General features: G+C 47.2%; 1 protein-coding gene across 1 annotated transcript; it reads right to left on the bottom strand.

Annotated features, from left to right (window-relative positions):
• Nucleotides 1-3,564: 3,564 nt before the first annotated feature.
• On the bottom strand, nt 3,565-8,897 carry LOC143821741 (gastrokine-1-like). Its single transcript, XM_077306073.1, has 6 exons — nt 8,779-8,897; nt 6,775-6,828; nt 6,045-6,182; nt 4,925-5,035; nt 4,129-4,270; nt 3,565-3,831 (listed from the first exon to the last, which is right to left on the bottom strand). The coding sequence occupies exons 1-6, from the start codon at nt 8,788-8,790 to the stop codon at nt 3,737-3,739; spliced, it is 552 nt and encodes a 183-aa protein (XP_077162188.1). The 5' UTR covers nt 8,791-8,897; the 3' UTR covers nt 3,565-3,736.
• Between the last annotated feature and the right edge of the window lie 8,467 nt (nt 8,898-17,364).

The raw sequence follows: 17,364 nt of genomic DNA, 5'->3' as shown, positions 1-17,364 counted from the left end.
ACATATAAAAACTTAATTAAGCCATTCAGGAAAGCCTTCCAGGGCCATCAAAACCCCCAAATATACGTATTTGTTCCATGTAAGCAGCTGGATGCCCTTGCACATTATGGCCCTGACACGTGTATACCAATTTGGGTAGCATAATTTGGTGGTTAGAGTGCTGAACAAGGACCTGGGATATCCTCTGAATCTCTGCCCTGCCATGTAAGCTTTCTGGGTGATCTTGGGTTGATGTACTACTAACTTAACCTACCTCAAAGGGCTGTGTTGAGAAGAGAACAAGGTAAGCCATTTTGGATCCCCATTGAGGAGAAAGCCAGCATAAAGGAAGTAAATAAATAGGAATACATTTGAACATATGAGGCTGCAGTGCAACCAGACCTCAGCATGGAACGCTCCTAATCCAGGGCTGTGTGAACCAATCTTGAACCTGGATGTGATACTAGCAGGTCTCATGGTCCTTTTCCACTTCCAAATGTCATGAGAACAGGCATGGTCAATATTTACTATGGGACTAAGAAGAGCCAGTTTTGAAGTTCGACTTAAGAAATGCCTGTCACCCACTATTTGCCCAGAGAAGATGGAGAAATCCAGGTTTGTTTATCCTCCAGGGTGGATAGCTTCACTTCAGATGATCCCTTATATATAAAAACCAAATATTTAACAGTTGTACAACCACCTATTCTTACTTGTTATGATTAAATGCAGTTCTGGAGTAATGTAGGGACATTTTCAAAATGCAACTTAATATTAGGAGAAGCTGAGGCCCTACAAGGAATCATGGAAGGGGAGCATAATTTAGAAAGTACCCCCATGTTCCTCCCCCAATTCTGTAATGTCTCAGAGTTTCAGGAAGCCAGTTCAGTCAGTTCCCCCCCCCCCAACCCACACACACACCCTTTAAACTGGCATGCCATAGTTCTTGGTCTTCTATGCTTCTGGAGCATCTTCAGCCAGCTTGGTGTAATGGTTAGGGGTGCAGACTTCTAATCTGGTGAGCTGGGTTTGATTCCCCACTCCTCCACATGTAGCCAGCTGGGTGACCTTGGGCTCGCCCCAGCACTGATAAAGCTGTTCTGACCAAGCAATAATATCAGGGCTCTCTCAGCCTCACCTCCCTCACAGGGTGTCTGTTATGGGGAGAGGAAAGGGAAAGTGAATGTAAATTACCTTGAGACTCTTTGGGGTAGAGAAAAGTGGCATATAACAACCATTCTTCTTCCTCATCAGGAATGTCTTTTGGCAGGGAGCGCTGTGTCTATTGACTAAGTTACAAAGTCCCTGTTTTTCTGCATAACTGGGACAGTCTTCAGGTATGTAGACTTGTCTGCAGTGACCCAGTTGTGTACAGGGAGACAGGCAGTGTGTGTGTGTGCTGTCAAGTTACAACTAACATCTGGCAACACCTAGGGGTTTCCGAGGCAAGGGAATTCCAGAGGTGCCTTACCATTTTCTGCTTCTATCTCACAATGCTGATCTTTATTGGAGGTATCCCATCCACCTACTAGCCAGGGCTTAGCTTCTGAGATCTGATGAGATCTGGCTAGACTGGGCTACACAAGGGGGGTGGGGGCAGCCAATTTATTAATAAATATAGTGATGGGATATATCTTTACAGACAGTTTCATCATGGTTAAGGCTTCTATTAATCTGAAATGTTAAACTGATTGTTTTTAAAATACACCATTGACTTTTGGGGGAGGTATATCATAAAGCAAAACTGGTGTGTTTCTGGCCTTCATGGAGTGTAACTGCATTCCATAAAATAAATCAATCTATTTTAAAAGACAAGAATTACCAAAGAATCCTGGCAATGGAAGTTTTGCAAGGAAGCTGAGAACTGGATGTGATCCCTTCCCTTCCCCTCTCCCCCGAAATCACCTTGGGTCAGCAGAACACCAGCATGGGGAAATATGCAAGTAGCCCCAGGCTAGAGCGGTACATCTGTAATTGAGCTGTGTTGGTTTTTGCTTCCCCCATGTCCATCGCATCTTTCCCCACAGAGTTTTGCTTCAGGGATGAGACTGGAAATATATTCCCATCAGAACTAGGATCCTTATTGAGAGACCAGAGAGATGAACGTCTTCATGATGTAGTAGAAAGAGCCTGGGGAGAGCCTGGTAACTTGCTAGCAGCAATGGAGATTTGAGCATCCTTGAGTCAAAGTTCTCTTTATCAGATATGGGAGAGTAAGAGCCTTGTTGCCCCCAAACTGAGTAAGGAGTCATGAAGAGCAGGGGACAGAAGCAATAGCAAAAGGTTGAGGGGAGGGAAGAAACAAGGGCCAAACTACGCATTATGATTTTCCCTCCAACCCAGGGATTACCCTCGAATGCTGTCAGGGGTGTGTAGCTTGGCCCGGCAAGACAAGAGACCAGAATGTGGATGGGGACAGGGATAAAGAGGACACAGTGACAAATGGGAAGGAATTAATGTAAAGGTTCAAGAAGGCACTTCAACAAACGGAATGGGACTCCAGACTAAATATAGTATGTATTTTCTGCTTGTATCATCTGTATTATCCTCCCTCGCTGCATTCTTTTCTGATTCTGTAATAACATTTTCAGCATTGTTTGAAATATCATGTCTAATACTCCATGACTTGTTTGAGATCTCCGTAATCCTAGCCGTATCCCGCTGCTCACTGGTTGTCCCGCCCTGGCGATGGAGTTGTACTGTGTAATTGACTTGTGCTGCACCCTCTACTTTGTGACTCCGGGAGAAAGGGGCACTTAGCATAGCAATAAAATGAAGAAATACAAGAGAACGGAACAAGTGCTGCTGGTTGCAAGGCAGAAATGAGGGGTGTGGTGAAAGATGTCTGAGGTTACAGTGAAAGGTGTTGGGGGGGGTAACAGAGGGAAATCATGCTAATATTGCTTTCTTGTGTCCAACACATGGATGCAGTTTAAAAAAAATAATTTATTAAGATATCCAAGATATGCACAGAGTGAGGATTGTGCTGTTCTGGTATAGTGTGGAGAACTCAAGCAGAAGAGGATAGGGTTGGAATGGGATGTTTCTAGCCGCCTCTGTGGTCAGCCTCTCTCAGCCAGGGGCTGTTGGAAGGGTAAAATGGAGAAAGGACAGGATATCAAAGTGAAGAGTCATAGAATCATAGAATAGAGTTGGAAGGGATCTCATGAGCCATCTGGTCCAACCCCCTGCACTATGCAGGACACTCACAACCCTATTGCTCATCCACTGTAACCTGCCACCCCTTGAGCCTTCACAGAATCAGCCTCTGCGTCAGATGGCTGTTTAAAAATTTCCAGAGATGGAGAACCCACCACCTCCCGAGGAAGCCTGTTCCACTGAGAAACTGCTCTAACTGTCAGGAACTCCTTCCGGATGTTTAGACGGAATTTCTTTTGAATTAATTTCATCCCATTGGTTCTGGTCCGTCCCTCTGGGGCAAGAGAGAACAATTCTGCTCCATCCTCTATATGGCAGCCTTTTAAATATTTGAAGATGGTTATCAAATCCCCTCTCAGTCGTCTCCTCTCCAGGCTAAACAGATCAAGCTCCCCCAACCTTTCTTCATACATCAATAATTACCAGAGGTTTGATCATTCCAGGCACATTTAATAGGCCGTCAGCCTGTATACACTTGACATTTTTCTATTCATCATGCATGAAAGGAACCAAAAAATAAGGAATAAAACCCAGAGGAGATTTTTATCTAAGCACAGATGGACTTTGAGCAAGTTCCCACAGAAGAGCCATTAGACGCTTATCAGTTTGCAAAGGTTTCTCCACAATAGCTGACTCCAAGGAGGCAAAGGATGTTAGCTTGGAAACAAGATCCAGAGTAGTAGAAAAAGCTTGGTGCTGAAAAAGAAAAAAGCCTTGTCAGATGGACACTGGGAAAGAAGCAGAGCAATGTCATTTTTAGTGGCCTGCAGCTTATAGCTACACTAAGCAATGCAAGTTGATTTTGTTCCCGTTTAATGCTTGTGGCTCCCCCCTCCCTTCTTCTACAGGACCCATTCCTCAGGATTTACACTATTGCAAGTATAAGGTGGGCAGCAGGGCAAAACCACCACATTTCCCTAACAAAGAAACACTCTTGTTTGCAACCTGCAAAAACAGGTAAATTTGGGAAAGTTGCTCAACCGTCATGCTCACCTTTAACTTCATGGGCAAGGTAAGTGGGAACACCTCTGCACAGGTTTTCAATGTCCTTTCCATATGCGCTGAGGTCAGTGATTTTATTTGGGGAGACAGTGTAAGTCAGTTTCTTGTCTGGAGGTGCCTGAGCACCAGTTTTCTAAATGCAAGGAAGAAGGAAAAAACAGAATAGCAATACAGCATTTAAAGACTGGAGTTGATCTGATCTGTGGATGTAGTGTTGGAACCAGGCCAGGAGGCCTCTGTTTTTGTCTTTGCTAGAGCGAGTCCTGGCTCACGTCTGCACAGATTATCCACACTGAGCACAGTGGTGCATTTCCCCAGTTTTTCTCCTATCTTTCTCAAACCTGCTTTACTTCAGAGATTCGGGAATGATCACAATAAAGTTTGAATGGTGACTGTGCAGTGGGGAAATCAGGATTTTATGGCCCACAGTCTCTTCTGCATTTTCATCTCTTTTGTATTCCTTCCTTGCTATTTTTCTTTTCTGAGCAATGTTTTGCGCCCTCTAGTGATTGATTTAATATTACATCAATGTATGTCTGGGATGAAAACTTGTGGTTTAAATCTGTCAGATGTCCCTGGAAAGCTATCCCTGGAAGGGTTGATGGCTCTAGTATTTCGGGTTCAGAAATACACTTCACCTCTATGTGGAGTTTTCATGAGGAATTATCTCTAGGAGCTTTTTTTGGCTGTCCTACCTACCATACTGAATATTCCACTTTGTCTCACTTAAACAAAACAAATGACTCCATTGTGACCCATTCCCCAAATACATAAAACATTACCATACCTGCTTTTCCTTGATGGCTTGTGGAAGGACAGTGACATCTGGCATTACATGTTTATTCAGAGGTGCAATAATGCAGGATTTCTTAGAAAATACCCGGATTGCTGTGTAGCCCTGTTCAAACAATATGATAATCACCCACAAGGTACAAGTGGTAGAGGAACTCAGGAAAGAAATTGTTCGTTTTATGTATATTTCTGTTATTTGCCTTGGCTGACTTAATGAACATTGTATTCAGTGAGACCACTGGCCCATCTTGCCCCACAGTATAGTCTGATTGGCTGGTTCTCCAAGGACCAAAATAAAGTGAGGTTATTTCCAGCTCTGGAATCTGAAAACCACCTGCAGTGATTTACCTGTGCCCTTTGGCATGCAGCCCCACAAACCCTACCACTGAATTTTGGCCCTCCCCAATAAACAAACAAAAAAAAATCCATCAGGATCAGATTCTGCTGCTTGGACATGTATGGAATTCCGCTGTTCCTTGGAGAAAGGTATTTCACTGAAAGAATTGAGGACTTTTGTAGCATAGCAACTAGGTATAGAAGCCTGGGGGGGAGGGTCCTGATCTGGATCTCCCCTCAGACATGAACTTCTGAGGCAGCCTTTCTTAGTCTCCTATATGGAGACTAAAATTGCTTATTTTGCAAGGCTATTGTAAGGATCACAGAGGCCATGCAAGTTTTGAACACTGCATAGACACTAGACATTATAATATCATGAATGTGTTGTTGCCATTGTCTCTACATTTAATACACATATGACCTGGCTATCAAAATGCTTTGATAATGTTTGTGGCTTTGTTTATATTCTGATGCTGAGTGTCCTGGCTGTTAAAATGCTGTAACAATGCATGTGGTTTTATTTATACTTTGGTGCTGGTCAATGGCTGTAAATAAATAATCTAATTGAATCTAATCAAGCAAATATGCTTGCACACAAGACGGTGAAGTTACTTTCAGAGGAATGAGTTTTCTCATAAGTGTGCTAAAGATGGCTGCCAGCCTTAATTTATAGCACATATGGGAAGCCATCAGTGCAAATCTACTGGGTACCTGTTGGAAACAATACCAACCCAATGGTATGTGAAGTGAAGAAATAAACATGCACACAGGTGCCTTACACTGCCGTAATCCCAAACGGTGTTCCATGAATGCCATCCGTTGTTATTGTCGACATTTACCACCTTCTTCTGATTGTTGATACCCACGGACTGGTGGGAATTTCCTCCTCTATTTCCCGAGTTATTTACATTGACATTCTTGAATGGGAAACAGAAGGGACAAATAATGAGAGAAAGAGAAAGAAAAGGATCAGCGCTCTAGAGCTCCCAAGAAAGAGGTTTAAAAAAATTAAAAAAACCATGCAATGCAGTTCTAACAGTGACACCCTTCTAAGCCTATTGACTTCAAAATCATTGACCCCAGATTGGCTCCAGGACTCGACAGCCATTTCTGGGCCCAGAACAGCTTCTGGATTCTGCCATCACCACTCCCAAGCCCAGAATCAGTTCCTGGACTCAGCTGCTCCTGTGCCTGGGTCCAGGCCCAGAGAGGCTCCTATTACTGCCACCACGTCTCCAGAACTAGATAAATCCATTGTCTTTGCATGTGCAGACAAAACTCTTTTATTAGGATGAAGGGGGTTTAAGCTATACAAATGTATTTTTAAGTTTGCAGAGCCGTCTGTTTACAATCAGTGTGTTCCCAATCTGTGGATTTTGATATCTGCAGATTGGGCCACACTTGATCGTACAAGAACCCTACCTCTACTATGTAAGTTCTACTGAATAACTAAGCACAATGTGAAATGCTTGCATGAGAGCAATAACTATGAACTGTCACAGTACTTACATCAGTGGCCAAGATTGGGGCCAGAAAAACTCCCAGAAGAGCAGCACTCAAAATCTGAAATGGATTTCAGAAAAATGGCAGAATTAAATAGTGATTCAATAGGGTTATTTTCAATATTTTATGAGGATGAATAGATCCAAACATACACTCTCCAATAAATTATTTTGGACAGGGGAAAAAGATAGTGGGGATTCTTTAAATGGTTCAAATGCTCATCTCTTCAGATAACTTCAAAATGGGAATTTGTATCCTTTGCAAATACAACAATTTATATGTTTATATGCAGCTATTTCCTGGTGGTGTTCATGGGTTACTTTGCATTCTGTAGATTAAGACCACAAACCGAATAAATTGGGACCACTGAAATCAGTAGTTTTCTGCTCAAGCCCATTACCGGGTCGATCCATTATGGCTCAAGAACGCCCATTGACAAATCTGTTTCACAATGTCAGTACTTGTTGTAAACGCACCAGGGAACTATTGCCAGCTGCAACTCTCCACTGGGTAGCCATACAGTGGAATACTTGCACCAGATTCACATTTGTGCTCAGCCCGTAATGTGTACATGCACATATGGGGCACAAGTTGAGATTCTCTCTCAAACAAATGGATTTTTTGAGTCAAATATCAAATTTCATACTAGACAGAATCTCATTGACAACCCTATGGCTGTCTAGTTCAACATTATGTTTACTTTTTCTGAGAACCATCTTCTAACCGGTATTTTAAAAGCAGAGGAAGCTGTTGTCGGAGCGGGGAAAAAGGCGACCTCTTCCTTCTACCGCATGCGCAGAACCCTCTAGAGGAAGCTGTTAATACCCAAGGGAAAAAACCCTCTATTGTGAATATAATAGCAGAGCATGCTCAGAGGCACATTATATCATGCCTTTTGAGAAAACAAACCTGAAATTTCAGGAAAGACATGTATTGTCCCATGTAATAGCATCTGTGTAAGCTGGCCTTACTTCATCAGACCCATCAGTGTCTCTCATATTTAGAATTCAGTGAAATCTGGGTCGACTATGCACTGGGCTTTTGAAGCTCATTTGGCTTAGTTTTTAAAAATCAATCTGCACCTGGCACTGGTGTCCACACAGTTGCTATGTGCTCTTTTTTTCAGTCTGCACTGTTCAGGAACCACCATGGAGTCACTTCACTTATCCCTTGGCAAATCTGAGAGTGGATTTTCTCTGCTTAATTGGAGAAATTCACACCCATTGCACATTCTTCTGGGGGCAGATATGTGAATCTTTTGGATTTTGTCCCCCCACTCCCAGCTGTACCTCCAGCACCAACATTGTGCCAAGATCTCTAACTGGTTAATTTCAACATGAAATCTACTTCATGCAGGAGATGAGAAAATCTCCCAAGGGGTCATCACTGCCATTTCCCCTCCTTTCCCCCCCCCCAATTTCGGCAATTGCTTTTTTAAAAATTAAGGGAATACTCAACAAGCAGTTCACTGGGGACAATCCAAAAGAATTCCTTCACTCTCCCCTTCCCTTCCCCTTTCTCTGCTCTCAAAATATGCTGAAACATCTTCATTAACATTCCAAGCGGGGGGGGGGGGCAACATGTGGGGAAATAAACCATGGGAAGGGGGGTGAGACAGACAGATCTTTTGTATTTGTCTGCATGAAAGTGTGTGCACGCGTGTGTGCACATACATGCATTTTCTCCCAAAGAACACACAGGAGCTTGGATTTCAACTAGTGGTTAATATATTGCCTCCATTCAGTCACAGAGATTTTAATCTCCATGCAACTGTTTAAAGTCAGTGGGTCCAACTGACTTCCCTAGATAGTGAACTAATGAATAGTTAAAGAGAAAACCAACCCAGAAAGCCAAATGCCCTTCCTTGAGCTAAGTACTGTGGGTTTTAAGGAAGCTTCCTGATCATTTTTTTAATTAAAAAGTTCCCCCTGCTTCAAAACTTAAAAAAAATGGCTACAGTCCAAATGTTCCAGGGATTTTGAAAATATTGTTTTTTTAAAGTATACTCACAATCAGCTTCATTTTGTTGCTAGAAGAGATGTGGGACTAGTCAGAGTTCCGCACCACACTATATATACATGGCTCTCCAAAACGTAGGTGCGGACAGGTTGCTGAGATATGGTACCTTATCTCTTTGGAATTACAGCTAGCACAGCCTTTCTTGGGTGACACCCTACAGATAAGTTATACTTAGTAGATACAAGATAACCTGGGAGTGATATAATCAATAACAGATGATTACACAGAACAAATGGGTGGGATATGTCCTTTTTGTTTTAAAAGTATGCGTAATTTAGACAGAGTTTAAGCCCATAAAACAAACAAGGCCCCATACGGTAGAATCGGGACACACACTAGAAGTTCTGCCAACATTACATTTCATCAAGGATGTATAAAATAGAGGCACAGGGTAGATGAAAATCAGTGTTTGTTTTCCCCCTTTAACTCCTAGGCCTGTGCTGCTGCTGCTGCCCACTTCCAAGACCTAAGAGATGAGACCAATCACCATCTATGTCACTGAGGGCTAGTAATGAGCCGAGCTCCATTAATGTATCAATGCCCACCTTCCTGTGCCTCCCTAAGCAATTGCTTGGGTAGCTTTGGCTGGAGATCCAGCTCTACCAATGGCAGTGAGGCATGATTTATGCCAGAGATCTAGCCATGATTTATGCCATAGATCTATGGGATATAACGCCTTATAGCCCATCCTCCAAAGTAGCCATTTTCTCAAAGGGAACTGATCTCTGCAAACAAGTTGTAAATCTGCACGGTATTCTGGCCCTCCCTGAGGCTGGCAATGGCAACCCTATCTAAATGATGGTGGAAGAAGACAGAGACCCTGTCAGCACCGTCCCTTTATCCCCCACAACTCCTCAGTCACATGTGGGGATGGATAACTGCAAAATTCAACCTTCTCCTCTGCACTTGTTTTATGTTCTTAAATTGTACCATAGAACTGCAGCAAACAGAGCCAGTCGTGGGTCCACAGAATGTTTTAAGGAGTAGGAAACAATGCTGAGGGGAAGGTGGCCAATGCTTCTCCCCTCACTGTCTCAAGAAGAAAAAGACACATATGAGTTTGGGGCACACAAAACATTAATTAAGCATGATTCAGAGTCCTCATGTCATCACTCTACAAATATGTACAGGGGTCCTATTTGGTGTCCAAGTAAGGATGCCAGTTCTTGTCAGGGGTGGAGAATTTCGCTCCTCCAATTCCCATTTCTTGCTGCTACTCTGATGGCCGTCAGGGAAACAAAAAGGGTTTTTAAAATTTCTGTTAGTTGACAACCTTATAGTGCTGCAGGTCATGTCAGCCTGCTCTAGGAATTGCTGGAATCTATGGAACCATAGCGTTTCCAGTGACTCCTAGAGCAGACTGATGTCATTTCCAGGTTTCACCAGGAAGTAATGTAACATCTTCAGCTGACAGTGCCCCCATGTATCTAAAGTCCCTGATGCTGTTTGCATTAAACAGAATGGATTAAAAAGCTTGTTCTTGGACCTTTCCGTTTAGTTCAAAATATGGCCCTGCTAGAAAGAGATGGTAAATGTGTGTCTTTAAACACTTACATGCATATGTGCAGATCAAGGCATTTAAGGCCGTGGACTCAATTTAAATTGTGCAAATAAGCATTCTTAGGGCAGAAGCACCTAACAAAACTCTCTGTATTCCCTTCTCCTCCCTTTAAATTAATATATTAGCTGATGATGGAGGTGTGGACAGAAATGTTTGTTAAAGGCAGGAGCTGCTTCTGTTAGCACCTGTAAATAAGGGAAAGGGTGAGTTTTCCAAGGTGTGTGCTTGATATGGAGTCACAGGAAGAGTTCTGATTGCATTTTGAATGACACTCCCTTCTGTCTGCTGTAGACCTTTGCTTGGCCCCTTTTCTGCAGCCTATTGAGATCCATCTATTCTTTGTAAATTTTACAAAGACATTAATTACTCTATCCTAGCTGGCTGCTTCGATATCTACAGAGTGAGTGGAAATTTATACCATGCAGTTTTGGAAAGCTAAGTGGCATGTGGTTTCAATAGATTTGCCAGCCTCCAGGTGATGGCCAGTGATCTCGTTATTATAATCAGAAATCAGTTCACCTGGAGAACATGGCTACTTTGGAGGGAGGAGAGTATGACATTATATCATACTGAAGTCTTTCCGCCTTCCAAGTCTCCAGGGATTTCCCTACCTAGAGCTGGCAACTCTATGTCCATCGTGAACCCTTACTTCAGGAGTAAGTAGCACCTTCCATAAATTAGTGGTGATGCTGTAAAGCTTGTAATAAGGAATTCCTCTCCTTATAATGCTTGTTTCCAGTTGCCTTACTTGAAAATATTGACTTGCAGGAGGGCATTTTGGGCTCAAGGAAGATATGCACACATTTACATTGGCTTAAACAAGGCCACAGCTTTATTAATACTCCCCAGGAGTGTTGGCACGGCATGGGAGAGGGAGCCTGACTTGCAGTGAGATCACAAGAACCCGGACCCAGCAGCAGCCTGGAGCCCATCCAGATCCCCTCTAGGAACACAGGTCTCCTTGCTGCTGGGATCCCGCCCATGGGAAGAGCCGGCAGCGCCCTGGGGCCCACCCGGTTCCCCTGCCGGGAACGCGGGTCCCCTTGCCACTGGATTCCCACCATAGGGAACTGTCCACCTGGGGTGCCAAGAGGAAGCGCACACTTCCCATGGACCCACCCCAGGCCACCCGGCACTGTAAGCCCTGGGGTGCCAAGTAGAGGTGCCCACCTCCTTCTTGGCTCCACCCTGGGCTACCTGGCCCTGCGAGCCCCAAGCCCCCCCAGCCGGGTCGGCCCTGCCCGCAGACCTGCCACCTCTTAGGGAGGTCCCCAACCTGGAGAGTCCGATGCGCAGACCGAACTCCCCCCAAACAGGCTCCATCCCATGCCAAAACCGCCACCAGAACGAGGCCCCCCAGCCTCGTTCCCGCCAACACTCCTGAACCACAAGCACCCCACCCTGGGGGCTCTCATTTGTCACACACTTCCAAACTCAGCCCGATACTCAGGCTTGAGTTCCACCCTTGCTCCAACCGATATCACAAAACTCCAAGTGACCGCTGAATGGGCCACTCACCACCCCTGCCACCATGGGCCATTCTGTGGTGAATGTCTGCCCAGCCCAGTGGGGCCTCTCGTGGGAGCCTCTTGCAACGTGGCATCCCAGCCATACAGCCCAAACCGCAAGTGCCCCTTGAAACCAGCAGGGCTCAACACCCATGCCCCTGCCAAGGCTGTCAAAGTGCCAAACAGCAACCACAGCGAAACATGGCCTGGTACTCAGCTCCGCATTGCAACCATAGCTAGGCCCAGTATGACATGACAGACAGTCTATGCTTTGGAGAACACAGACGTCAGCCGGCACTCTTGCATGGGAAGTCCTCCGTCACAACGATGACCAGGAAAGCAGATGCTTCCCACTGCAGTGTCTGCGCCAGGTGATGCCTCTGGGCCCCCGAACTGGACCTCTTTCCTGTTCTTACAGCATGCAATCCTTCCGCTGCTTGGCAACACACTCCATTCCCAGCTTCCGCATCCCCTCTGACTGCCAACCTGTAGTTAATCAAAAAGGTTGTTACTGGAAAAAACATCCTTGCACATGATTGGTACAGCCCCAATCCTCCTGGTGCCCTCCAATACTTCGCCGGACCTAGTAGGCAGTCCCCTTGTGGTTGGAGGCCTCCTGCCGCCTGAGTGCTGTGCCGTCCTGGCCAGCCAGCAGTGCTGACCTGCTGCTACGAGATCCTGGCCCAACCCCCAAGCCTTGCTAGGTTCAACTAGAATGCCAGCTAAAGCCACGTAGCCTCCTGTGGCCCAGCAGTTGCACTAGGCTGTGCACGGTCCGCCCAAACTGCCCTGAGGAGCCCCAGTTCCAGAGGCTGCCAAATGCCTAGAAAAATGCTGGAGTGGGGGCAGCCCGGCCCCCATCACTCCAATCCTGCAGAGACAGTAAAGGCCAGAGTTCAGCAGCATGTGCCAGCTTAAAAAGTAATGGGACCCTTCCTCCTGGGATATCCCCAGCTGCTGGCTGACCAGACTCTCAAATGTTAAACCAGGTTGCGGCAAACTCTACAATGTTTTTACACCTTTTGTCCCCCAGATGTCCTGCTCATATGCCAGCATCGGAGACCTGACAGGAGCTGGTATTAGTCCAGACCAGAAATGCCCCCTTGAACCTGCAGTATGCTTTGTCCCCAATGCTCAGGCAGGTAGGGCTCATGGCACATTCCCAGGCTGTTTCCAAGCTACGTCCCCAAACTCGTGCTGACCATGCGACACTCCCCCAAAACTACTTGTCTGTCCAAGCCCCAGACATAGGCAACCCACCCTGAAAGGCCATCCAGTTGAAGTTGGACAACCCAGTAAAGGGAACCCCATAATTCCTAGGACTTGAATCTGAGCAACCCTGAGCCCCCATGACATGTGGTAAGGGGGTGAGGATGTGTGGCAGGTTTGCAGCCACCTCCTCCCACAAGGATGGCCTGGTCAGACAGTATCTCAGATACCTACGGACCCGGGCTGCAACGTGCAAAGCCCCGAAGACTGATGAGGCCAACCAGACAGATCAAGTGTGTAGATGTGAAGAGGTGAGACTGAACCACAGAGCTTAATGCGCACACTGCCCCTGCCAACTGGAAACAGTGCTGGCAACAACGTAATCGGGGGAGATGGGCAAACTGTGCTGCACAAATATGAACCCAGGGAATTCCTGAATGGGATGAAACAGTCCCTACATAAGAAATGGCCTGACAGGCGCTGACTCACCTGCAGCCTGTCGTAACTGGGACTATATACCAGATGGATGTTCCCCTTGAGGTCAGCACCTTACTTTGTGAGTGCCTTTATTTCTTTCCCAACCCAAAAAGTTCCACCGGCCTCTAGGATGCAGCACCTTGCATAGCATTCCTACGCAGCCACTTCCGTGCCAAGCGCAAGCCTCCGGAAGCCCCTCAGCATTGCTCTCCCATCCACGTTGATCACACTTCCATGCCGGACCTGCAAAGAGTCCCTCCCCATAAGCCAGTCTGGCCCGTCAACTACAAAAAACCTGGGATTGGCCACCCTGCCAAGGCCAGGTGATGACTCTGACACCATTTGTAAAAGGTCTGACCCGCCCTGAAGCCATCAGGCAATGCCTGACCTCTGCTGCAGGCATGTAAGTGCTGCCACCTGGCCCAAACAATGGTATAGCCCCAGCTGGCGGCCTCTGACCACAAGACCACAGAGGGCCTCTGGGTGCCCCATTCCCTGCCCAGGGGGTGGGTCGTGCCCTTTCTCCCCCCCCCGGGGGGGGGGTGTTGGGACCCCACCACAGCATGTACTGCAAACAGCCTGAGCCAGGATTGAAATATCAGGCATGACTACTTACTGAACTGCAGCTCCAAGGATCTGGGTGTGTGTAAACCCCTTATGCGCAGCCGAACACCATGGCAAGGATTGCCAAGGGTAAAGCCTAGGGCCTTGCACCCAGCTGTTGGCTGCTTGCCCTAGCAAGACTAGTGTTAAACAAAATGTATTATTATTTATTATTTAATTTTTAGACCGCCCTTCTCCAAATAGGTCTCAGGGCAGTTTACAACATAAATAGTTAATACAAAATAAAATCCCCATTAAACAAAACGGGGGCCCTGCTGCCCTGGAAAAGCCACAAGGCTCTGGAGACAAATGCACCTGTGCTAGTAATCCCTACCTACCCACCCAGGCCAAGGACAAACAGCCATGGACAGTGGCGGGTCCCTGTGAAGGCTGTTGCAGAAGAGGCCATTGCTCCCCCCCCCCATGCCAGCAAACGAATGGCCATCCATTCAAGTTTCCCCAACCGGGGACTGTCTTGAGTCAATGTGCAATAGCCTGCCTCCGTGTGAAGCGGGGGGGGGGGGGGTAGGACTCGATGACCCCAGATTTCCCTACCAGCTTGGAGCTCCTGCCAACTAAAACCACTCCCTGGAGCAGGGGTTGGACTAGATGACCTTGGAGGACTCTCCCAACTCTGTGCCCCTGCAAACCAAGGCTGCTGCCGAAAGCAGTGGGTTGGATGAAGTGACCTGGAGGTCCCTGCCAACTCTGTGCCCCTGCAAACCAAAACTGATGACTGCAGCAGGGGTTGGAATAGATGACCCTGGAGATCCCTGCCAGCTTCATGCCTCCACAAACCAATACCACTGCCTGATGCAGGGGGCTGGACTAGATGACTCCAAGAGGTACCCTTCGGTTTTGTGCCCCTGCAAAACCAATACCATTTCAAAGCAGGGGGCTGGACTGGATGACCCTACAAGAGGAATCTGCCAGCTGCTGGGGGCTGGATTGGGTGACCCGAGGGGTCCCTGCCAACTCTGAGCTTCTACAAAACAGGAGCGCTGCCAGAAACAGGGGGTTAGACAAGATGACCATGGAGGCACCTGCCAACTCTGTGTTATCTGCACAGTGCCTGCCACAGCCAGCATGGGGTTGGACTAGATGACATTGGAGGCTAACTCCAACGTTCTGAATACCCACAGGCATTTTTTCCTTTCTTTATTGTTAGTTTGTTTGATTTGGTCCCAGAGAAGGACTCCTCGAGTGCAACCAGAAGCACAGTTCCCTCCCAGCCAGATGAAGCCTGAGCAAAGTGCCTCTTGGGAGTGCTGGCGGCCCAGCTGTCCTGGAGATCTCACTTGGAGCATTCCCAATGGCCCTGCCATGAGAGCTGCCAAGGTTTTTGTAAACCAGCTCTCTTGGGGCCCTGGAAAAGCCCAAAGACACAGCCAGCCAGCCCCTGCAGCCCATCCCCCTCTCGCTCACCTCCGCTCTGCTGGTGGAGGTGAATGACAAGCGCCCTGGGGCAGGCCTCCCTAATTCCCTTAATCCCCCTCTGAATGGGAGGGGTGTTTTTTGTTTTGTTTTGCCCATTAACTCCTATGCCCTGCGGGGCAGGAAGAACCTCCACTCACGGTCTGGGTGTGTCATTTGGGACACCCGACCGCAACTCACGAGGATCCAGCTGAGAAAGTTGGAGGGCTCCTGAGCGTCCTGCTCCGGCAAGGCTCTTAGCTGGTGACCGGCTGTCCTGATCGCAGGGATCGCGCTGGAGGCTGCGTGTGCGGAGGCGGCAAGCACACGGGAAGCTGGAGCCTCTGGGCTACTCTGTAAGTCTACCCAAACGACCCTCGATGGGAGTGGGGGGTGCTTGAGAGCGCAGCGGCGCCGAAGGAGAGTTCCCTTAGGCAGAAGACCGCTGGTCTCCAGCTCCGCCGCCAGGCCCACTCTGGGCAAGGGAGTCAGGCCAGAACCCAGGCACTTCCCTGGCCTAGCGACGCCCGATGCCGCGAGCAGACAAGCTGCTTGGGCATTGCCTGGCGCCAAGAGGCAGGGCTCCTCCACGTGGCGCCCCTAAGCCCACGCCCAGGCGCCAATGCTGGGGCCTGACGCTCTCGCGCAGCGCCGCCCTCCCCGCCGCCATAAGACCTCCCCCCCACGTGTCTTCTTGCTGCCCGCTCCTCCGCCGCGTCCATGTCTGCTTCAGCGAAGTCTTCGCCGCTTTTTCTCACAATTACAAGTGAGAGGCAGTTCAAAGTCATGGGTCGCTATGGGGCATTCATCAGACTAGACAGTGCAGGATGGAAGATGCCTCAGCTGAAGGCACTTTTACCTTATAATTCTAAGCAGAATTTCACCCTTCTCATCTTGTTGACTTGATCTGATGTCAGAGGAGTCTAATTCTGTTGAGGCTTGCACTGTTTAGATCCCCACTATTCCAGTTGCTGAAACTGACTCCAGTTTTTCATAGCAAGTTGCAGAGCAATGCAAACATTGTAGCTCCAGAGACCAGCAATCAAAGCACTTTCTTCCTCAAAGGGTTAGGAAAGTCACAAAGAGAGGGGTAGAACGTGGTTCCCATGCAAATATAACCTTTATGTGTAAAATATATTGGGCATTTGCAACAGCTGGAAATCAAGCCCTAGGATTGAGGAAAATTAAACCAAATGTTGCCATCTGAACAGCAGATCCCAATCCATCTGACTGTATGAACAGATATCAGCTAGATATGGGGGGGGGAGAGAGAATCACAGTCAGAGTAGTTCTGGCTGCCTCCGGGGAGGGCGGTTTAGAAATATAATAAATAAATAAAAATAAGGAGGTGGTAAGCTCCCCCCCCCCCCACTGGCAGTCTTTAAGCAGGGGCTGGAGAGATAATGATCATGGATGCTTTAGGTTGGACCTGCATTAAGCTGGGGGTTGAAGGCCTGTATGGCCTCTTCCAATTCTATGGTTTTATGATTCTATGATTTACTGCATTTCCCTCCAATCTTGCAGGAAGAATTGTTTGTTGGGGGTTTTTTGCACTTGTGAATGAAACACACTGGCAATTTACAAAAAGTCAACACGCGTGACTTTGGCTCACCTGTATGCTGTATGAAGGGGAGAGGGTGACCCTAAAAATGTTAAACAGATTCTTGAGCAGTTTAGTAATATTGACTCCAGAGGGAAGCAAGATGGGTCCCCCTTTCTCCAACATCCATTCATGATGTAAATATGCTACTGAACTGCACATTTGGTTTAAATCTTGCCTCCACCATGAATTCATGAGGCCATCTT

This window comes from Paroedura picta, chromosome 12 (assembly GCF_049243985.1).
Source record: "Paroedura picta isolate Pp20150507F chromosome 12, Ppicta_v3.0, whole genome shotgun sequence".
NCBI classification, from domain to species: Eukaryota; Metazoa; Chordata; class Lepidosauria; order Squamata; family Gekkonidae; genus Paroedura; species Paroedura picta.
Note: the sequence above shows the minus strand (reverse complement) of the source record. Positions and strands in the feature narration are given on the sequence as shown.